Here is a 23,672-nt window from a genome sequence, read left to right as displayed (position 1 = left end):
TACATACCTGAAGCCACAATAGTGCATCAGCAAACCCTCTCACACAATAAGTTTAGGCATCTAGACTTTAGACAAGTGCTCACCTTTCAGTCCATACTCTGGGATTCTCATTCCTTTCTACAGCCGCATTCTCTGCTGGCAAGCCAAAGCTGTCCCAGCCCATAGGATGGATGACCTGCACACAGAAAAACAGTTTTGCAACTTGATCAGTTAAACATAACTAACATAAAAAAAAAGTTTTTATTGTGCTACAGCTGTTAAACATGTGCTTTCAATATAGCTCTTAAATGTTGAAAGCTTGGAAATCTGCACCTTTAGTGATCATGGCTTGAGGTGATGTCAAGGCTAATTTTCATGTAGGTATAAGGCTGCATTCTCAACCTTTTACTGCATCAATTTTACATGTAGCAGAATGCACAGTATAAAGGCACAGATTATGAAGCAATGTAAGTTATAACAGTCAGAGCAGGAGCTTTATCTTGAAGAGCAGTTTCAATGCATTACAACTCACTCATTGTTTTAGCACCATGAGGCCTGGGTGAGCCACTGCTGCCAATGAATAGCTCATTGAGCACAGACTTGGTGCTTATATGAAGGAGGTTATTCAGTTCATATGAATGAAAGTGAGAGACTCATTGCAAAAATGTTCATTTACATAACAAGGAGTCCTGTGCATGCCTGCAAATATTATGCCATGACATGCCTCTAGAAGATCCTTTATCAGAGTTTCATACATGGCTATCACTGATGAAAAAACAACAGTTAAAATTTCTGTGAAAGTTCACACACAGCAGTATGTCTTAAACATTACAAGAGTATGTATATAAATATGCCTTACATCACATAATTTGGCACTAATCTACTTAAACGTAACAGGTTACAATGTTTTGATCAAGAGAAGGTCCTGCGATAGCAATACTATTAATGCATGCCATCATTTAAGCTTATCTAGAAAAAGTCAGAGTTTAACCCTAAAGATGAAGCATTGATGGCTGATAGCAAACAAAGCTCCACCTTGCTTTAACTATCCCAAGGATCAAGGTCCCCAATTTTATCACCCACACATACTGAAGTAAATATTCACTTTCTAAACCAATCAACAAGCATGGTGTCACATGCACAAAGGTAAACACAAACAGATTTATTAATGTCATGATCGCAGAAATTCACTGTCACAATGCTCGCATGATGAACAGCAGAGACAGAGGTGAGCAAATGCTTCACATTGCATTTCATATCGAAGTATATCTGAAACTGAGATGACGCAACCTCCAACACTATGTGTGCAAAACAGCGCATACAAAGCCACAAGCCGCCTCAGCTTACCCAGTCTTTCCAACCACCATAGATCACTAGCAGGATAGGGCACATGGGCTGCCTTAGGCATGCCCACCTGTTGCCTCCCCCCTTCCGCTATTGCCAGCTTTAGGTGGAACACACGAAGACAGCACACATCAAGTGACCATCCTTCTCAGGTCACTCTCTCACACTTTTCTTCATATACACAGTGTTTGGTGTGCAAGCCATAATTGCTTCCTATTGCACTTGTACATTGCAGGGAACGTCAGTGATGGCAAAAACTCGCTTGGAATGTCCCCATGATTACATGCAGCTAAAGAGTATTAATCAAGGTGTACTTTTGCCAGCTTTTTTAATTCAGCGCAGGCATTTTCCACTACAGCTCCTTTCATAAGCAAAACACTAGTTTATAAAACAAAATCTGACCAGTTCCTGTGATTTCAATGATATTCGAACCAACATCAGCCCTACCTGTTTGCCATGCATGGTGTAGAAGCGTGCATATGTGTCGCTGATGGTGTATACACGAACATGTCCAAGGTGCAGCTGTCCAGATGGGTATGGAAACATGGACAGAACGTACATTTTTTTGTCCGGATCCTGGAATGCCAGAACAACAGCACAAACTGTCAATGCAAGTTAGAATTTATAATAACAAAAGAATAAGGCAGCTACTAAGGTGACATTTCCAAATTCCACAGAACTTCCATTTCATCTTATGACAGGCTGACAATGGCATCTGATGCAGTCATTCTCTTGCGAACATACCAAAGAACATGAATGTCATCATAGACAGATACATGTCATTTATCTTTTCTTTTAAAACAAAAGATAAATTCTGGTGTTTTACATGGCAAAATAATCCTGATTATGAGGCATGCCGTAGCGAGAGGCTAAGGATTAATGTTGTTTGCCTGGCATTTTTTAATGTGCACTTAAATCTAAGTACACGGGTAGTTCTATATTTTATTCCCATCAAAATGCAGCCACTATGGCTTCACACAGCAGCACAGTTACATAGCCACTAAGTCACTGCGGCAAGTAAGCACAAAAAGAGAACAAGTGGAACATATACACACAGACAGCTACGGCATGTTCACTGCCTAGTTGGTTCAGATTCATTATTAAAATCTGCACTATGACTAGATGGAGAATAAGAAGATCACACACACACATACCAGTACTTTCATCTACTGATTTTTATTTCCACAAATGCAAAATAATATATACATATCAAATTAGCAATAATAAAAAAAAAACAATACGGCCGCGGCGGCTGCATTTCCGATGGAGGCGAAAATGTCTGAGGCCCGTGTACTTAGATTTAGGTGCACGTTAAAGAACCCCAGGTGGTCGAAATTTCCGGAGCCCTCCACTACGGCGTCTCTCATAATCATATCGTGGTTTTGGGACGTTAAACCCCAGATATTATAATAAAAACAATAGCATACATTCATGAGTATAAATGTAGAGCCATGCCCATTTCCATAGCATAACTAAAACATACACTGCACATGGCAGGGCTGTTCGGATAAATCAAGCACGAGCCTTTTTTTTAAATGATAGCACCACAGGTAGCATGCTCATGCCATTCTAGCCTTTTTGTGATTTAATACACTTCAATTATTCCTTCTGTAACGCTGCATTACGACCAATTTAAAGGTGAAAAATTTTCAAACAACAGAACGTAGCTGGGCTCTTGGAAATGCATGCCTAAGTGGACTGAAATAGTTTTTGTCATATTATAATGATGCTCTTTCTGCTCGAGTCTAAATAAGTGGCAGAATTTTTTTAATGATAGACAATACGGCAGCCTTGAAGTATTTTCTGTGGACATGAAAGACCTTTTCTTTTGTACTCTTCCATAATATATAATTTGATTAAATGTGTGGCTGACAGGACTTACATACGTGGAGCAGATCAATTTAAAACTGTTTCTTGATTGCCATATAAACAATATTTTTAGGTAATACTTTATTTTACCAAAACAACATTCACAACATGGGATGGAAGTATATCGTCAATGTATTGAGTACTGTATCGCTCCCCATCTAAGAAACCCTATATATTGTTAACTGCGACTAAGTTCTCACAGAGTGGTTGAAAAAGTCACAATTTCACCGCAACGGCAAAACAATGAATGTGGCAGCAACAAATTGAAACGTTATTATATGAAGTAAGGCTAGCAACTTACTCCTTCAACATCCAACCTTGCATAACTCAACAAAACATCAGCGCAAGCGCACGCTGCAGTGAGCGAGCGACCTTCATGCTGGCTACCACTTCACTGCAAACCAAGCGGTAAAAACAGCACTGCTGATCCCTGTCAAGATAAAGCGCATGCAACCACGCCAGGTCCAGCAAAGTTCAGAGTTCCTGCCTCTGCCCCCTCCATAGACTCCTCTGCCCCCTTTATGGGCTTTTCGCACTACAAAAGACAGTCAGCACGCTTCCTCTCCACTTGAGCCCCAACTGTTGGCTGCACTAGCACGGGCTTTCACTCGCGCATAGAACATGTGACGCATGGAGCGATGTTATCGATTTGGGCTTCATACGGAACCTCATGGCGGCACAGACGCCGAAGGCAAAAACATGCGAGGAGTCTTCACAATTTCTATCGCAATGCAACACTGATGTCGTTGCTGCATTTTGATGTGTTGACAATGAATACAGAGCTATGTATTTTTATCTTAGAATGTTCCGAAAATTTTGAGCACCTTTACTGACTCCTTGTATAATGATGACACACACAGAGCGCATTGGTGATTCCATCAGGTTTATAGACTTAGGTCTGTACAGTCCTCACGGATTGAAAAAAGAAAAAATGAAATCCTGGCTTTGGTACTGTATCAGTGTCAGTATGCTGTCATATAGTGGGCTTACTTATTCCATTTGTTTTCCACGTTTCATATCGGGCATACTCTTTAAAACACTTTATCGATGTGTTATGTGTTCACCTGCATGAAACAGTCGATCTTCTCGTGTCTGACATTTCTGTAAGAGTTCTTGCGTATGGAGTCCACATGCTCTGAAACTGACACTCGGTACAGCGCTCCTTTGCGCTAGTTGATACATGTTGAGCATAGGTTGGGAAACCTTGCATTGCATAGACTGTACAAAACATAACACCCATTCATTTATGTCTTCTTGCCTTCCACAAGTGTCTTGCACCACCTATGCGGCACAAAGTTCCCCAACCTATGAAAAAAACTCACTGAAGAATTCAAGTTTCACAATCCATTCTGCCTTTGCATGGTTTCCTTGATTTGAAAGATGGAAAAATGTGCAAAAAAATCAATTTTCTGTTAATGGCATTAATTTATGCCTAAAAGGGATATACTGTTTACTTCCAACAACAAAAACCTATATTTGGAAGTATCATATGCGCATCATATTCTTTCTCTGCATGCATCTACTAATGCTGCACACTTTCGGCTCAAAAAGCCATATAAATATGCTGTCTCTATACATGCTACTCTGTCTTAACATCTATTTCACTGATATTCTTGCAAATTTAATAGGTAACACTCGGTTAATCAGCAGTTATTTTGCTCAACCACAACTTTAGAATGTGCTTAAAAAAACAAGAGAAAAAGAATTACTTCTAAGTGACAAAAAACAAAAAATGGTAAAGAAAACCAGTAAGGACACAAGACATTCACTTGCAAATATGGTGAGGTATATTTAACATCACTGCGCATATGACTCACTATACAACTTCAATGAAAATGCATTGTGCTCCTGGGATTGCGCGAGTCTGTTGCACAACAGACTCACACAGTTGACATAAATGCTAAAAGGAGATGCGGCAAATGGATGCAGAAAAGGAAAACCATCTGGTGCTTATTCCTTTTCCTCGATATCGCTACGACTTGTCATGGAGTGTAAACCAAAGTCTAAAATAAGATTAAAACCACTGGAGTGAAGATATACGTTTATTCACAAAGCCATATATACTTGCTTTAACTAATTTTACCCACTACAGACAGTTTAATTGATGTTTGATCTGCTGCCACACACTAAGTTTGGTGATGTTTTCTTTCTTTTTTCGTGTGTGTGTGTGTGTCATCACTGATTCTGAACAGCTTGAAGATAACCATTTTAGTTTTAGGGGCGAAGCTCCTTAAGGCGGCACCCGTTCGTCCCTCGTAATCGTCGTCGTAGTAGTAGTAGTAGTAGTCGTAGTCGTAGTCCGTAACAAGTCTTACGCTTTGACCTCCAAGGTGGTGCCGGTGGGAGATTTTTCCTGTGCGTTGTTGAACAATAAAAAATTCGCAGCGTGCGCGTTAACTAAAAGCCGAATTCTTCTGTCTCTCATTCCCCATTAGCAGCCATTGGCATGTTCCAGTAGGAAACGTTAGTAGAAGTAGAAGTGTAAGTGTTAGCTAAAAGCCGACTTCTTCTGTCTCTCATTCCCATTAGCAGCCATTGTTTACCTCCAAGGTAGTGCCTGGTGAGATTTCTCCTGTGCGTGATTAAACAATAAAAATTTTGTTCAAAACGCCGTTGATTGATGAAATAAACCAACGAAAGACGCCAGATGTTTTGTAAAAGCAGAACGAAAGAACGCCAGATGTTTCTAAAGCAAAACGAAAAGACGCCAGCTGCTTAACGAAAGACGCCAGATTTTTCTAAAGCAATGGTTTTCTAAACAATGAAAATTCACAGCGTACATGTAAAATTAAAGTGAGCTGCAAGTCGTCATAACTCATCGAACCTTTAGTATAAACGCGCCCGATCTCACGTCGGTGATGATGTACTGGGCGGAATTCACGGAAGATTCACGGTTTACCGATGAACCTCCGCAGCTTCGCCCACTCATCATCATTCACTCCGTGGATATGCTGTGATTTTTTTCTCAAAACACTTTACAGGCTTTGATCAAGCTTCTTCATAACTGTGAGTATCTAGATCAGTGGTTCTCAGCCGTCGATGTGTCGGGGAACCGTTGTAGACTGGTCGAAGTAATGGTGGACCCCTTGAAGTGACGAACCGGTGTGTGTATGTGTGTGTGTGTGTGGGGGGGGGGTGATGTAGCAGGCTTAGTTTTTAATTGAGGCATTGGGGCAGCCGAGGCGATCTTGTTCAGAATGTTGCTGCAGTTCCTGGAGCAGGACCTGGAACTGGGAATAGATGAAAACTCGCCTCCAAAAACTTTTTTATTTTTCCGCGGCGATGGCATCGCGGAACCCCTAAGACGGCTCCATGGAACCCCATTTGAGAACCACTGATCTAGATATACCAGCATGCTCACCACATGTTTAGGCGGGACTCGGTTAATCTTGTCCTTCCAAAACTCTTCAACCTTGAGCCTTGTATTGGCATTTATCTTTGGATTCTGGAACAGAAAAAGAAACTATGAAAACCATAAATAGATGAATTAATTTTGGTGGAATGTTTTAAGCAATATTTTAACATTAATTTTAAAAAGCTAACCTTCTTTTAGTCTGCAGTTAAACTCACTAGGTCAGACTTCATTACATCAAAGTTGAATACAATAAAAATAGCTTCATAACATCTAATATTCATTTAAGCACATACTCTCATACTGCCTCAAAAATCGCTATTAGTTGTATGTAAAATAAATGCAAGCATTATGATCCAACTGATCAGCAAAATGTCTCGTATTGATTTTGAGAGCCTGGGAGCAGTTTGTATCTTATGTATAGCGTTACAGTAACATGGCACATGCAGGTCAAAATATGCACGTGTGTATAGAGCATACTGTTTCAGGTTGACCTCGCTGATTGTTTAACATTTCTCTTTCCTGCCAAAATTTATATTGTCAGCAGCAAGTAAGAAACAAAATCATGCTTCACTGATCTTTCATATCTTGAGTCTTAAAAATTTTATTTTCAAGTGGAATACGAATTTTAATAAAGAATGGACAGTAAGATTTCTCAGTCACTTCATATTATCGGCACTCGGCATTTCAATGTCTGACCTTAAATTACGGTGGCTGCATTTACACAGTGTGGTGAAAGACGATCGACATCCACACTTGTACTGTTATGCGGATATCAGAAGTGCGCGTGGTGGGGACAGGCAAAGGGACAATGGAAAAGAGAAAGAATATAAGCACGAGAAAGAAATGAGCAGCAGCTGGGACACTGTCATCCTTAAAAACACGTTTGCTATTTACACTGAGCTTAATGTGGCCCTGCAACAGTTCTTCAAGGACACCATTTTTGCTCCCGATCCGCTCTCAGCATTTTGCAGAAAAGGGAATCGCAGCATTGATGTACACGTATGTAAGTCATTAAACGCATGCCAGAATTCAAAATTTAACTTCTCGGATCCACTTTCTTCTTAATCAAGCAAAATGAGAGCCGCCCGTAACCCAACGTTTTGAGGTTCTCGACGCAAATCCTCTAATCAGCATTTAACAACACGGAACACGAAAATAGGAAGGAGGAAAAACACGGCACGGAAAATGTGTCGTCTGCTTTCTTGTCCCGTGCATCGATATGAAATGTGCGCGTCGGCTGCTTCGGCCGGCCGCTGAGCATCGCCAGATAAGGCATATTATATCAACGCAGGAGGCACTTACCCATACAGATGTAAGGCTAAATATATTTCTAAAGTTACGCTTTTTTCGGTTCTTCGCAAGGGCGCGTACAATTATATGCATACTTTAATATAACAATCGGAAGCATTTAACGCAAGAGCTCACGCTGTGGAGACATGCGGACCGCGCTAAACTGACTTGGCTTGGCGGCTTGGCTCACATCCGAAGACAACACAGGTACAGTGTTCCTCTGAATAAACGAAGAAAATTCATAATTTCTCGTTTAGTTATCATCAAATATTTGCATGTCATTATACAGTCAAATACGGTTACTTATTATCAAATAAAAAAAGTGAAGCTCAAGCAGTTAGCGCGCAAACAAAATGCCACCATCAGTGGTGCAGCTAGGTGCAACACATAAATATCTAAACGCACAGTGAATTTTAACAAGAGAGAGAACACAACTTCATTGTTAAACGCAACTTTATTGCAAGGAGGTTAAAAAAAAGAATAATGAAGCCGTGCCCACCAAAAGATGGCGGCTGCGCCCGCCATCTTACTAGGGGCACGATAAACCATCGGCGTTTCGCGAAGGAAAGCGAGCGTTTTCCACGCACGCCAGAGAAGTTTAATATGGCAACTTTTACGGGTCAGATACTGCTGCAAGTGTATCTTTGTTGTACTAGTTTTCGTAAGTAAGCCTCAAAGTCATCGCAAATTTTATTGGACATCAATCGTCAACACTCCTCTTGAGGGGTTACTTTTGTCGGCAACAACGATCTTTTATTTTGTAATTAACGTAGCATTTACACTAACAGATCAAAGCCAGTTGATCTCTAAGTAGGCACCACCAGAAAAGAGCATGTTTCCGAGCTCTTTGGGTGGGCAAAAGCTGGCTTCACTTTCGCTGGCAAGGCGTTTCGAGAGCTTCCACTCCAGAATTTTTTTTAAACCTCCTTGCTTTATTGTTAACAAAATGTAAGCTTTTATACGGAAAATTTATTTTCTCCTGTTACTGGTGGTGCTGCGCAACATTTAGCTTCAAGATGGCTTCAAGCTTTTGGTGACACCATTTGTCTACGCCATTCCCACAATACCATTCGGTTCCTCTTTCTTTTTTCACTGGATCGTGGCCGCCGTCACACGGTAAGCATTTGTATTGAAGTTGTAATCTTGTTCAATCCTGAAATATTATTCCGATCAATTATTAATGCCGTGTTTAGTTAGTACGTGTGACTGCCGATTTGTATTGTACGTGGTATTTTCGAGAGTGTTTTTAGCAGTATCGAGAAATTTTGTGGTGAACGTTGCCTTAGGTGCATTTTGATCGTGTGCATTCTAATCGTGCGCAGGTTCATTCGAGATGGCTCCTAAAAGGAACAATATGGTCCCTAATGGCCATTTCCATAAGGACTGGCAGCGCTACGTGAAGACATGGTTCAATCAGCCGATGCGGAAGAAGCGTCGTCACGCACACCGTGTGAAGCGGGCTCGAGCTATCGCACCGAGGCCCGTCAAGGGAGCCCTCCGACCTGTTATTAGGTGCCCGGGTTTCAAGTACAACACAAAGCAACGCCTGGGCAAAGGTTTCAGTCTTGAGGAGCTCAAGGTAAACACGTGTGCCATTTATGTCGCTAGTCATTTAATTGTAATACTTGAAACATACGGACTTTCACAAAAACCTCCGAAACCTGGGAGATCACGCTTGCGTTTTGCCAGCGTTTGCTCGCTCTCAACACATGCAGTAGCGTAAGCTGAACATTGGTGTTTATTTTGTACTACATTGCTGCGTTTGTCGAGCATTTATCTCGAAACCGGCTTTTGTTGTCATGCTACTGTCGGCGTAGCTCGCATTTGGGCATGTGAGTAGTGGCTATAGTGGTGAGTGAATTACACCCGAATTGTGTCTTTACACTGAAGATGAAGCTGTTGGCCTCCACTAATACTAATCTGGGTATATTCTAATGCAGCTACTTCCACCCTTACTTGCTCTAGGCATGCTGTGTGAGCCTTAGCCTTGTGGCCTCCATGGATAAAGCTCACGCAGCAGTATTGACGTGAACGTTTCTTGTACAGACAAAATCACACTTATCTAGAGCGCCTAGGTGACCGCTTCAGCTGCAGTTTTCTGCAGAAATGTGCAAAGACCGGCGCGGTAATGATACTAAACACAGTCATACAGCATGCTAGGCCCTTATACTATAATTCAAGCATGACCTGAAGCTTGTAGCTATTGTGAGGTAGCAGCTGCAGACGACAAAAAGCGTCCACAGTGATGCACTCTAGACAAGTGTGATTTCGACTGTACCATGTGTTGCTTCTAAAAAGCATGTGGCTGTTACATCTGCATTATCCTTTGAATGGATTTGGCGCTGGGAAACATCGTTAGTTTACACAAGCTCTAGCCAAGTTTGAAGATGTAGGTCGGCAAAAAAGTTGGGACTCGCTCGGGCTCACTCACGGCTTGACCTGAGTGAGTGAGTCAACTCATGAGTCCGTTAGCATAAAATTTGATTTTTCGATCATGATGTGAATATTCTTTAATGCCAATATCTCACATATTGGTGCCCTGCGATACGCCTTTTGATCTAGTACCTTCCTATACGTGTTATCAGTGGTTTCAATCCAGTAAGGACATTTTTATGAAATACGTGACTCACACAAGGTTTTTTTTTTTTTTTTATCAAGAACTTCCCGTGAAAGAGTTGGCCACTGGGAGGTCATGGCACCCCCCCCCCCCTTTAACTCGTGCCTCTGATCTATAAATATTGAGGTGGCGCATGAACGTTAGTTTGTTCAGAAATGTGTCAATAGACTTGAGTATAAACATAAGCCGATATAAGGTTGATAGCAATGCTGAAGATGAGTAGATAAATGAGTGGTAAATAAAATTTAAATTTGAATTTGATTATGATCATAGGTCGGCAATACTAGGTGGAGCTCACTTGGACTCACTCAAGTTTTCCTCACCTGGACTCTCTCGGGCTCAAACTCACAAAATATTACTCACCCGGATTCATTCAGGCAGACTCATGGCACGATCTGAGTCTGAGTGAGTTTGCTGACCTATGACTGACAGACTTGATGATGCACACAAACAAGACAATCCAGTACTGTTTGCTTCTGGAATAAGTGACAGCCACTACTGGGAACTAACGCCGACATTTCAATTTTTATCCTTTGTGTTCCTCCTTGGCCCCTTGGGCTGGTGAACAAAAGAAAGCGGGGAGAGCACAAAGAATGCCGGGACCCAACACCTGGGTGTCCTCCTCTGCACTGACACACTCTAATGAGATAAAAGTCACGAACCTGTCTTTGACACCTCACGTGCAAGGCATGTGTACTCTGTTTCATACATCAGGTGCATTGCTGTGGAGGCTAGCGAGGCTCTTCAGTAATGCGTTCGGATGAAGAAATATTCCAATGATTTCACCAACCATAATACAGTAGAACCCCGCTGATACGTTTTTGAAGGGACCGTAGGAAATAAACGTAAGAGACTGGAAACGTAAGAGCCGAAAAACAGGAAAAACGGCAAAATATTTAGTGGTACAGAATTTTATTTCAATTCTTACGAGCAGCACGAAATTGGCGCGCTCAGCCGCGATCTAGTCGATGGATAGAAACGCGGAGCTTAGGACGGCCTCATCCACAGAAATGTAATCAACGTATGTGATTTTTTTAACACCAACAGCTGTAGGTATGAAAGAACTAAGCACACGCAATCACGACCGGCGCGGCGAGTCCGACCGCGAACCGCACGCACGACCATGCGAGCTCCAACCAGCTCGAACTCCTCCCGTTCTCCGACAAATAACGATGATGATGAGTCTACGCCAACGCGATGGCAGAAGTGAATGCTAATCTCGAAGGCCTTGCTTTCGCAAGCAATTACGTCATACACGCCATGTTTGTGGAATACAAGTCTCAAAGGCTATGCTTTTGTCAATAGTAAATGCCAATCTCGAAGGCCTTGCTTTCGCGAGCAGTTACATCATAGACGCCATCTTTGCAATTTAAATCTCGAAGGCCATGCTTTTGTTTGCATCAATTGAAAGATTCTGTTGCTTGCGCCTCTCATGCGGCTAATATTACGGTCAAACGAGGCCAAGCTGCGTGAAAATGCACCATGGCCGCTCTCTTTGGTAGTCACTCGGTCAGCTCCGAGCGCACTTCGCGACGTATCATACGGGAACGGTCCGACAGTTACGACGTAACAGCGGGGTTCCCAATACATTGTATCCTATGGGAGCTATGCCGGGACCGGCGGAAAACGACGTAACAGCCGGGAAAACGCAGCAGTGAGGAACGTAACAGCGGGGTTCTACTGTATTTCTTTTCATGTTTAGGCTGAGTAATAAATGAAGAGGCTTTGTACTTCAGATATAAACAAGCCCTGTTATACTGTCGTCAATAAGTTGTTCTGGACCGCTTAGCATACCTTTGTTTTCGCTTTTTCGTGTTTCATTTGCAGCCCGTCGTGACTCATCACGTACGGGCTTGTGCTCGGCTGATGAAAGCCAAGCGCACGACTCGTGTACTCGCACATCTTTGTGGCCGGACTTCTTGCATAGCTCCCGCAGCATTGCACCTGATGTATGAAACCGAGTATAGTCTACATAAGCCTTGGCCAAGTTTGAAGATATACTGTGACAGACTTGATGCTGCTTACAAGGAAGAAACTCCAGTACTGTTTGCTTCTGGAATGAGTGAGTGCCACTACCGGGTACTAATGCCACCTCCAGTAATTGACGTTTTAATTTTTAGTGCACCATAAGATATATTAATTGGCTCTTGTGCAATGGGCGAGATTAAAGGGACACTAAAGGCAAATATTAAGTCGACGTTGATTGTTGAAATAGCGGTCCAGAAACCTCGTAGTGCTACTTTTATGCCAAGGAAGTGCTTATTTTGAAATAAGATCACGTTTTAGCGGTCCGCATCGCATTAGTGCACTTCAAATCACCCGTCTGAAATCCGACTTTCATACGTCACTGCTGCCGTGCCCAACGTTGCCCGCCTTTACTGCGCGGCCGCCAACACTAGTAGCAGCAGAGCGAAAGTAGCGGGACCCACAGCGGCAACAACGGCCATCGAAGCCATCGAAGTTTGCCACAATCGCCGCAATGGATGTGGAAGGAGAACTTGACAACGAGACATTGGCTCGCGACACTGGGCTCCAATTCAGCGACTTGAGCCCCGATGAATGCGGTATGCTGCTGATAGAGTTACTGTATATGCTACCTTTAGGTAGCATATACCTAAAGGTAGCATATACAGTAACTCTAGCTGCTGAGGGCTCGTAGTGCCGGCGTCGTTGCGTGCGGCATTTTGTTGAACTTTCTGTCAGAGCGACTTTCATGAGCGCGCAAAATACACGCGGCAGTACGCGATCCCGAAACTATCACTGAGATGCGACCGCGTGAGCGAAGCAGGGCGCCGGGCGAAGCGCAGTTCGGCGAAAACGGAACCTTTGAACCACGCGCGCCATTCCCCACGGCAACGCCACAGAGGATCTTTTTTCCATGAATCAAACGGAAACGAAGAAACAGCATTTTATAACGTCTTTTGATGCACGGAAGGTTCTTTTTTTATTGCTGCTAGCTTGATTACTAGTGATTTATTGTAGGCAGACTCTCATACGTCATCGGGATCACTTTGAAAATGTCCCACTCGTGGCGCTCATCATGTGATAATTTAGCTTAATTTCTCGGTAAGTAGGGCACTGCTGTTGATAATATTGCCATTTTAGAAGTTGTCATACATTGAGCTTTCACTCTGACATAAATTGTTATTTGCCTTTAGTGTCCCTTTAAGAAAAAAAACTGCCAGGCGTAGGACTGTGCTACTTTTCCACGTTGGTCAATAAAGGTCCCCCTCTGCAGACAAAAATGCAGGGCACAGATCAGTGGCAATGGTCATGTCTGAAGAACGTTGTTGCACTGCACTCTGGAAACATCTGAAAATTCATAGATGCACTCTTCCTCCTTTGGGAGCCATTCTGTCCTTCAGTAGACGTGGCATGTGAAAGCACCTCTTAGTGTGCTGCATGGCCTAGACTGCAAGAAGGGACACGAAATAACAAATAGGAGTCATGTAAATGTTGCGTGGGCTCTTGGCTTTCGTATTTTATTTAAAGCAATGGTACACCCATTGCTTGGGGGCTCTACACTCGCCATGACAGTAACTGATCTCTTTCCAGTATATCAAGAAAAACCATCAAACCATGAGATGCCTGAAAATTTTACCGGTGGTAATGCCTTCATGGATCCTGCACCATCTCAAGTGATGGCATGAATTTTGAAGATTGCTGATCAAACGTAGTTCACCTTCAATCTAAGTAAGCCCGACAGCCCACGAGTTTCAACAATTTTCATACAGACACAATGACCCAAATATGAAAGGATATTTGAAATTCATGTCTTCACACTGATGTGCCATTGTGAGGGTTTTTGCACTAAATTTGCAGTTTGGTGGTGTGTGGGTGTATGTGTTTGTGTGTATTTATATTTAAAAATTTTTTTCTTTGGTAATCGACCTCTTACCGTAAAATCAAGAATAAACTATTGCATTTTTGTTGCGACATTTGTTGGTTTTGAATTTCTTGGTTTGGAGCTTCGATTGCCCTTTTTAATCAGCATGTGCTGCGGTTCAACACACTTGCGCTGTTAGCAGCACTGAGTAGTAGAATCGCTTTCGCATTGTAAATGTTTAATAATTTGGCCATGCTGGGGTCTACTGGAAAGTTTTAGTGCTGGGGATCCCAAGCAGCTTACGTACGCACTCTTGCGTTCTCTGTACTCCCAGCTGCACCCATGGAGAATACAAAAGACGCAAGAGCTTATGTACGCGTGCAGCTTTGGGGCACCAGCACTAAAATGCTCAAATATGTTGCTACATCAGGCCTCGCATGTAGCAGCATAGGGGGTCGAGTGAGGCGGAGCAAGTACCAAAAACTTCATGTTTTTCTCCGACATGATCTTCTGCATTGTGATGTCATGACAAATACTTCCTGGGAAATGCTAATGGAGCTAGTTGTAGACAAGCTGTATTTCATTATATAGAGCAGTTGTGAGCTTTGCCACTTTTTTTAGAAGTCCTCAAGTATTAGAAGTGTCAGTACTCTCTTAAAATGGTGGGCTTTTTTGTACAGGAATGGATATTGGTGATCAGGTGCCTACTGATGGTGTAGCAATGAGATTGGCAACTGAAAGGGAAATTGCAGTATTGTGCTTAATGTGTACAGTAGACATTCTAAGCTGCATTTACATGAATACATCACAGATTTCATGTCATATAAACAATGTAATACGCTAAGATGATCCATTGCACCATATGCTTCAAACTGTTGTAGTTTTGAAATCTAATAGAGTGGGCACTAGCTACAATGGACCATGATGATCCAGCATAAAATCTCCATTATATCCGAAGTCTGTTCTGTCCAAAACTGTTGTGAAATAGCGGAACTTCGCATATACTGTTTATGAGGTTTGATTATTGGAAACTGGAGGCAGTCGCAAATATGATGAAAAAGTCCAAATTAATGTGAATGAATAGGTGAAGGATATAGTACGCAGCAATCATACAAGCATTATAGTGGTAAGGTGCACCTCCTTGCTGTCGAACATGACAAGTTCTGAAGAACTAGGCTGTTCCAATAGTAAAATATGCATGGTGGTCTCTTGCTAGGCAGTAAAATACACATACATGTAAACTACAGTGAGCGGGCAAAGCTATTCAATTAGTAAAATTGATGCAATGCACTTGTATTGGTGGCTGTAATGGTCAATTAAAATTCTTGAATAATCATCATCAAAATGACAAAGCCCTGAAAACTTGATTTTGAACTGTAACTATCAACCTTTGTTGACATCTTGTCACAAGGTTGGCATAATCTAAGTCAAGCTAGTGCAATTTTTGTACACATAGGGGCAAGTCAGTTGTTATAAAAATAGACAAAAGTTGCTTTCTATTGAAATTAAGGGATGAGAGCACCTACTAGATCCTCTACTCCTTGAAAGTGCTTTGTCAGGGCTCTGGAAGTTCTTATTCTCTTGCATAAAAATTGATAGAAACCCTATTACGGTGCAGGTAACGTTGCAGGAAGGTGGTTTTTTTTTTTTTTTTTGTACCCAAGTTTTCTTATTTCTCTAGTCACACCCGGTTTGGACAACTGCAGCAACCTATTGCAAATATATATATATATATATAAATAACTAAATAAGGCCATCACCACCACCATCATGGTGCTGAATTTTATAGCCTGAGTATTTTTATAGATATTATAACTTGACACTTTTAATATATGTTAATATTCTACTGAGAGCTAAGAGGAATGTTATTGAACTAGGCTGCAGGTATTGCTAAAAGGGTCGCCAGGACCATTGGCATTGCTGTGGACTACAGGCGCCACAACAAGAGTGTCGAGAGCTTGCAGCAGAATGTGCAACGCCTTAAGGAGTACCGCTCGAAGCTGATCTTGTTCCCGCGCAAGGCTTCCAAACCCGCCAAGGGTGATGCAACGGTATGTTCCTTTTGCTGCTTTTACATATTTTTTGATCCTTTATAGTTTTTTCATATGTTAAATAACTCGTGTCATCTCCGATAACTGCTTGCAATAAGCTGGAAAAACGCCTACAAATTGAATTATAGGTTGACCCCTGCCTTCGAGGTGAACCGAATTGAGCAAAAAAAGTCATTAATGCAGTTCAATTTCAAATTATACTTCATTAAATCTATGCTTGTTTTCCATCAGTGACAAAAAGCACATGTGAACTGTCAGAATTCTTGTTTGTGCAAGGCTATTAGTACCTTGTGGCATCCTAAATCTTATCTGTGATGTCCAAGGCATTTGTATTGTGGGACTAGGCACGTGTGACGTCATGCAATGAGTGGTACGTGCTGGGCACCTGGGGTGCATGCCAGCCATCACTGCAGCTGGCCATAGACTCATTTTGATGGTCTAGCTCGTGTAATAGCACCTTCAGGCCGCTGCAGCCAGCAAGACGTTTCTTGACGGCTGCTTATTGAGTGAGGACTACAGCTCTAAAAATACCATGCAGTGATTACCTAAAAGGGAGGGGTACTGACACTAAAATTTTCAGTTGTCGGGTTTTTTTTTTTTTTTTTTTTTTTTTGTCAAATGAAAGGCCAAGCCCTCAAGAACGTAGAAAAGGTAGTGCTAAGCGCAAGTTCTCCCTGAAAAAGTAATTACAGCATGTTTTTAGAAGCTAGTTTCAGCTCCTACTGTACCTTGACATTGCAATACGGTATGTGCTTCGAGTCACGTGTTCGCACAATATATAGTGACGTTTACACGGCCGCCGCTCCGCACCGTGGCTCCGTTGGTGGCGCGCAAGCGGCCATTTTGAATGTTTTACTTACGCAAAAACGGCGATCTTGAAAATTTTGGTACCTGACGTCATCACAACTAGCCAGACTGCTGTGTGAAGCAACGTTACTAGAACAAACTCAGTTTAAAAGCTCCGCCGGAGAGGCGGTCCGCGTGGCGGTCGTGAGAACTAGTGGCGCTGCAGTCACGTCTAGCTCCCGCGGCTGGCGCTTGTTGTGATCGGCGCCGCCGATGTACGAGCGCACGTGGGTTACAGCGTCGTCTGCGCTTTGTTAGCTCGTCATTTTTGCGACTGTTCTTTACCACGCTTAGCGTCTTGTACGAAGACACGTGCATGATGTACGAAGCGTAACGAGGGCGAACAGATTCACAGTGCGGTATGCCAACTTGATTTGCGCCGGGCTGCAAGAGCGGCTGCCGCAACGACGACTCCGCTTCACAACACTTCTTCGCACCTCCAAAAGACCATACGCCAGGGGCGTAGCCAAGGGGGGGGGGTTGGGGGGGGTTCAACCCCCCCCCCCCCCCCGAAATTTTTCACTTTTGCTTAAGTATATAGACACGCACACATACAAACGCACGCACGAACATACATAAAGTGTGTTCGTGCGTGCCCCCCTCCCCCCCCCCCGAAAAAAATTTCTGGCTACGCCCCTGCCATAAGCTATTCAAGCTTTGCATCGCAAAGATAGAAAGCTTACTGCGAAATGCAAGGTCTGTGACGTTCATTTTGAGAGTGACGACATTGTAAAGCACTATCATCGTGTCGTTGCGGGACAAGAAGTTTTGATCCCACGTGGAAAGTGGGAACTTGCGCCCCGTGCCGTGCCGCGCTTGTTCCCAGTAGAGTTACTGCATATGCTACCTTTAGGTAGCAGAGTTGCGCATCTGTCTTCCAACGCCGCTAGCAACCATGCATTGCGGAGAAGCTGCCACTTGGGCCAATTTTTTTATTTCTCGACGCCGCCGCTGCAGCGAACTGAATTAACACTGGCCATCGACAGCCAATGTTTATCGCCGGTCTTCGACACGCCAGACAGGTTAATCGGCGACACAGTAGGCATGTCGCCTGCAAAAACGAAGAGCGACTTCACCGCACAGCTGTGGTTGCTAGCCGGACCTATGCGCAACTCTGCTACCTAAAGGTAGAATATACAGTGACTCTAGTTCCCAGCACTTCCACCCCACATGTCAAAGCCAAAATGTTCGGTGTTTAGGCGCAACTCCCCCCCCCCCAAAACGCACGGCGTCCCGCGAAAGCCCAGTGCCCAATTTGGAGGAGCCGCCAGAAATAGAACAGCAAAACGAAAGGCAGGCGATTACCTATATACGCTACCAAGACTGAGTTGCATCACACTAACATTCGATCAGTTGTCAGCTGTCGCTATGCCTTCAAAGCAGTGGATTTTCGAGAGATTTTACGACAAGGTATTGAACAAGATGTGCGGAATATTTTACACTGGCCAACTCGGGAACGGGCTGCTCAGCGGAAAAATTTTCGAGAGATTTTACGACAAGGTATTGAACAAGATGTGCGGAATATTTTACACTCGCCGGCTTGGGAACGGGCTGCTCAGCGCAAAAATTTGACACGGTACACATAGAAACGACGAGGACCAGCGCTGGTCCTCGTCTTTTCTATGTGTACCGTGTCAATTTTTTTGCGCTGAGCAGTTTAATAATGGAATACCAACTAGCCCAATCCCACACTTTGCTTCGGGAACGGAGACTTACTTGTGCAAAAGATAATTGTATTTCACGAGCAGTTTAACTGCGTAGTGAACGGCTACAGCACGAAACGCAAACGGCTGTCGTACAGTGTAAAGTGCTGCGGGCATGGACCATCTGCTCGGTGAAGTTGAAAAACTGAAGTTGAATACTGACGACTCTTCTAGCGACAGAGTACGCGCGAATAATTGCTCGGTCCTCACATCACGGCCGATCTGTTCGAATTGTTTCAGGCACCGTAGAAGGATGCGACGTAGAAAGATGAGACACCGAAAATACAACTATCCGCTGAAATAACTGCTCAGAGACGACTTCTATTCGATGTAATAGCACACTGAGATTTCATTTACCGAGTTCTCGTAAAATTTTCCGATTTTGGGTCAGTATCCCTTTAACCGTCGCGAAAACGTGTCTTGTAAGCATTGCAAGGCATTGGTGATGTTTTTCGAGAAAGTTTTTTTTTTCAATAAATTGTAGAAACTCGAGTACTGTTTTTCTAGAACGTTTTTTGTATCTCGAGTAAGTACGCTTCTTCGTGCACTATAAAGGCTTTTACAAACGTGTTGGGTTGTTCTTGGTCTAGATAAGACGGCAGCGGCTAAAATTGTGGTGGTAGTTATAAAAATTACTCTGAAAACCCTCATTCGCTTAGAAACTCCTATGCTTGGAAGTTAAGCGCAATGTAGACAGCTCAAATATTGTCATAGGGTCGTGACGTCGACGAAGGCAGCAGTCAGCAGGTCCGAGATGAATCTTTATTTGGCCGAACTTGTGGCCGGGAAACAGAAAGTCAAACTACAGCAATACACCGATAGCGGCGAACAGAGCGTCGACCGTCGATCAACTGACAAGCGGTCAAGCGCGTCGGCTTTTATACAGGCGCTATCGAACTTTCCAGCGATATCGCAGGTAGCGGCGTTATCTCTCGGCAAAGCTGGAACATTCTCGTGCAGCGCGTAATCTTTCCAAAACGATCTATTACAATCACGAAGCTTCTCGAACACTGCTTTCTCGGACAGCGTCGAGCGTTGATAACCCTCCTCGCTGGTCAAACCCGAATACATCAAAATAAAACAAGTGGGCGTGTCAGTATAGACCGAACATCAATTCTTAGCCAATCAATGAACAACGCACGCGGGACAATGCATACAGACGACATTATGCATATCCACCTAACTAGTACAATAAGAAAGTTGCCGCGAGCAACTGCGCGGCGGACCACAGCGTTATGGCGTGGCAGCAGACGACGCGCCGATAGTGGCGCAAGACGGAACTGCAGCGCCGCTAGTTCTCGCGACCGCCGTTCGGACCACCCTCCTCCGCTGGCGGAGATACAGAGCTCTGAAACTGAGTTTGTTCTAGTAACGTTGGTGTGAAGTCACCAGAATTAGTACTCTTGCCTGACGTCGTTAGTGTCGATGTCCGTAGGTGCACCATGAAAAAAGTGGCTTTAATATCAAAATATCTTATCAGCATTTGCTGAGCTTCACTCTTTCTCAGAGCCATCTCTGCATACAGGAGATTTGTATGGCAGCGTAAACTCGGCTTCGAAAAAAGTGTCAGTACTCCTTTAATATAGGGATGCCACCATCTTTTTTTTTTTTTTTCTTCTTTAAAAAAAGTCAAGGTGAAGTTTTGAGTAAAAGAATGTTGTAGAATGCAAGTGTTGGATCTGTAGGGGAACACTGGCATGGAACTGCTTCTAAATACTTTCAGAAACATTCTTGAGGTACAGTTGCTGTAGAATTGCCTGCAGAAATGTCAGTTATGATAAAAGGAGGTACGCGCAGTTTGCTTCTGTTCAAATACAGTCGATCCCAGATGTATCGATAATTGGAAATACAAAATAGTTGTGTTTTAATGCAATGCAGGTCTCGATACGGTTCCCCAGAATTGTAAGAAGCACTGACTGTGCCAATTTGCCCACAATATCCAAAAGAACAATGTGAAAACTTGCTCTTTTGCAAAACGCTGCACTTTATTTTGCATAAAAATATTCTGTAAGCTTGTCTTGCTTCTTGTGCACCGTTGAGTTCATCAAGGCATCCGCAGTACCATTAATGCTTTCCAAGTAAGCAAGTCCAGCACCTTCCATGGTGCCAGTGAACCATGCTGAATGCCAGTACAAGCTCTGGAATGCAGTACAAGGTTGTTTAGCGGCAGCATTGGCATATTTATTACTGCTCTGGTACACTTGCAAAGCACCAGCGACGTCAGCCATGATCTCTGCATTGGTGCGGTCAGAAACAGCTACAATTGCACTGATGAGGTCGCTTGCTGTGCCCCGTCCAAGATGGTGCCCAGGAATGCTGATAACTCGTGAAATTCACTGAGGTACTGTACACTGTTGTCAGCAGTCATGATGCACCCCATTGTTGTCACCTAGTGCCAAAGGTGTCGCGGAAACGGTTCATGGCGGTGCTTTGCATGACATAGTGAAGGGGACAGTGCAGATACTGATGAGGACCAAGAAAGGCATACAGTAGAGAAACTCAGCGCTGCGTTTGTGTACTGTATGCCTTTTGTTCATACGTTCCTGTATTTCAAGAACGTATGAACTTGGCTTTTCTGCAGTTCGACTCCTGACTGAGGGTGTATCAGAAACCAAGCGAGAAGCAGACAAGCTCCAAACGCTACACACGGAACAACTAATGGACAACTCCCCTACGTAGACACCTTGGCAATGGCACTTCTTTGTAGTAGACAGCTGCTGCTTTGGCGCGAAAAGCAAAAAAAAAAAAAGCATAGCCTCTGAGATCTGTACAGTAGACTCCCGTAAAGACGTGCCCCAAAAAAGATGCTAACATGCCAAGTGCATCCAAATATGTTACTTGAAAACACTGAATGGAGTAGACTTAGAATAAGGGAGAAATGACAAGAGAAAGTATTTATTTGGGTCAATTTGATAAAAAGTATGCCTTCAAGTACCGTATTTACACAAATCAAACATGCACCAGATTTCGCAGGTTCAAAATAAAAATGCACATGGGTGGGGGAGATACCGGCTTGATCCATGGACCTTTCAGTTTTTGCTCATCTCCCTCCCTCTGCATCGTGTTATCCATGAGCAAAAAATCGAGATACACTCAAACCTCATTATAACAAAGTCGCATCTGCCACGAAAATAACTTCGTTATATCTGAAAATTCGTTATAAACATTTATTTGTAACGCTGTAGCTATGACAAGACTATTCTTCATTTACTTTGTTATAACCGATAATTTGTTATATCCGTATTCGTTATAACGAGGTTTGAGTGTAGATGCAAAATAAAAATCATCTTTGGTTCAAGTGGGATTTGAACCCAGGCCTTCTGCACAGCAGTCAAGTGTTCTACCACAGATTCACACCAGTGCTTGAAACTGTCGGAGAAAAACCCTGTGCAGGCGTCAGATAGTGCGGCGAGTCCTGTTAACATGAGTAATGAACGGATGGATGGAAACAACTTTATTGAACCTGTGTAATATTGTGTGGCAGAAGCGTAGACTCGCACCAGGCGTCACACCACGGGAATTGCGCAACGAGTGCGTAGTGGCCCAGCCATTACAAAGTGCTCTGGCATAATCGAGCATTACCATAAGCAACAGCATCAACAAAGTGTGCAGCTGTGTGCATTGCCTTACGGATGTGTAGTGCGCACTTCGCAAGTGCACTTCTAACGGTTAATGTTACGCATACAGACGTTCCTTTCCTTGCGGCACACTTGAGGTGTCCACTAAGAAACGGGATCCGACCACACTGTCATGTTCTACTCTTGGAGGTGAAGCTCAGGATGCAACACAATGGCACCACCTTTTCACCACCTGCACACGAAAGAGGGATTGCTAGTAGAACACTGCCAGAGTGTGATCGATACTTGTCGTGAAAAATGCACCTGCGTGGCTTTGGCGCAGCATAGAGATCAGTATAATAGATGTGTCACTGTGCGGTTGTTCGATATAGTACATATACTTTTGCATGGGATGTTCAAGGGGATTTCTTCACTGTTCGATGTAGCCAGTAATTCGATAAGACATAGTTTGATATATGCAGGATTGACTGTATTATTTCTGTGCATGTGTGTTTATTGGAGAGAAAAGCATTTATGCATACAAACTTAACATGGTATTAATATGGAGCTGGCACATTTGTGCATCCCCCCCCCCCCTTTCTTTGTGCTATGTAGGAGGAAGAACAGAAGCTTGCAACACAGCTGAAGGGAGTGGTTATGCCACTGAAGAAGACCACTCACCGGGAGAAGCCTCGCGTGCCAACTGAGGAAGAGAAGAAATACTGCGCCTATGTGCACCTGCGGCAAGCAAAGGCCAAGGCACGCCTCTGGGGCAAGCGAGCAAAGAAGGCTCGTGAGGCAGCAGAAAGCATGGAAGCACAGGCTCCAAAGAAGGCTTAGCACAACTTTGGGGATTAACATTAAAGAAATTGTCCACATATGGTGATCCTTGTGCTCAATGGGGGAAAATGTGGTATGTTTCAGAGGAACTGGTACATGGCAGCCTGCAAATTTGCTGGTAAGCTCCTTGCATCACTCCTGCATAGGTAATTTGGGAAACATGCCGTATTTTATCGCGTAGTATATCCCGTATCAAAAAAACGGGAAAATGTGCTTAAAACATGGGGGTGCGGGTTTTATGCATAGTTTCTTTCATTTTGTGGATAAAGTTAGGGATGCGGGTTATATGCGAGAAAATACGGTATTTTTAGTTTACCTGCGGCATCAGATTTAATTTCATTTAAAGTGGGTACTACCCATTTTTGTATTCTGCTTTCTTTCTTCTTGACCTGCGA

At 43.3% G+C, this 23,672-nt stretch overlaps 2 protein-coding genes across 2 annotated transcripts in view; one reads left to right on the top strand and one right to left on the bottom strand.

Annotated features, from left to right (window-relative positions):
• The window catches only part of LOC119405419 (leucine--tRNA ligase, mitochondrial), a 53,917-nt gene extending 45,902 nt beyond the window's left edge, over positions 1-8,015 (bottom strand). Inside the window, exons 1-4 of the mRNA XM_037672260.2 lie at positions 7,850-8,015; positions 6,554-6,637; positions 1,771-1,899; positions 84-175 (exon numbers count right to left, since the gene is read on the bottom strand). Of these exons, the coding sequence (XP_037528188.1) occupies positions 84-175; positions 1,771-1,899; positions 6,554-6,637; positions 7,850-7,930 (386 nt within the window). The 5' untranslated portion in view covers positions 7,931-8,015. The remainder of the gene's footprint in view (positions 1-83; positions 176-1,770; positions 1,900-6,553; positions 6,638-7,849) is intronic.
• Positions 8,016-8,871: 856 nt separating this feature from the next.
• LOC119405408 (60S ribosomal protein L13) lies at positions 8,872-23,315 on the top strand. Its single transcript, XM_037672250.2, has 4 exons — positions 8,872-8,953; positions 9,160-9,416; positions 16,158-16,331; positions 23,053-23,315. The coding sequence occupies exons 2-4, from the start codon at positions 9,171-9,173 to the stop codon at positions 23,275-23,277; spliced, it is 645 nt and encodes a 214-aa protein (XP_037528178.1). The 5' UTR covers positions 8,872-8,953; positions 9,160-9,170; the 3' UTR covers positions 23,278-23,315.
• The last annotated feature ends 357 nt before the right edge of the window (positions 23,316-23,672 follow it).

The sequence above is a fragment of the Rhipicephalus sanguineus genome, chromosome 1, assembly GCF_013339695.2.
Source record: "Rhipicephalus sanguineus isolate Rsan-2018 chromosome 1, BIME_Rsan_1.4, whole genome shotgun sequence".
Taxonomy (NCBI): domain Eukaryota; kingdom Metazoa; phylum Arthropoda; class Arachnida; order Ixodida; family Ixodidae; genus Rhipicephalus; species Rhipicephalus sanguineus.
Note: the sequence above shows the minus strand (reverse complement) of the source record. Positions and strands in the feature narration are given on the sequence as shown.

Excerpts from the sequence above, each read along its gene's own strand:
- LOC119405408 (XM_037672250.2), top strand. The coding sequence starts at position 9,171 with ATGGCTCCTAAAAGGAACAATATGGTCCCTAATGGCCATTTCCATAAG. Across the intron at positions 9,417-16,157 it reads TCAGTCTTGAGGAGCTCAAG|GCTGCAGGTATTGCTAAAAG; the intron begins GTAAACACGTGT and ends TTATTGAACTAG. Across the intron at positions 16,332-23,052 it reads CCGCCAAGGGTGATGCAACG|GAGGAAGAACAGAAGCTTGC; the intron begins GTATGTTCCTTT and ends TGTGCTATGTAG.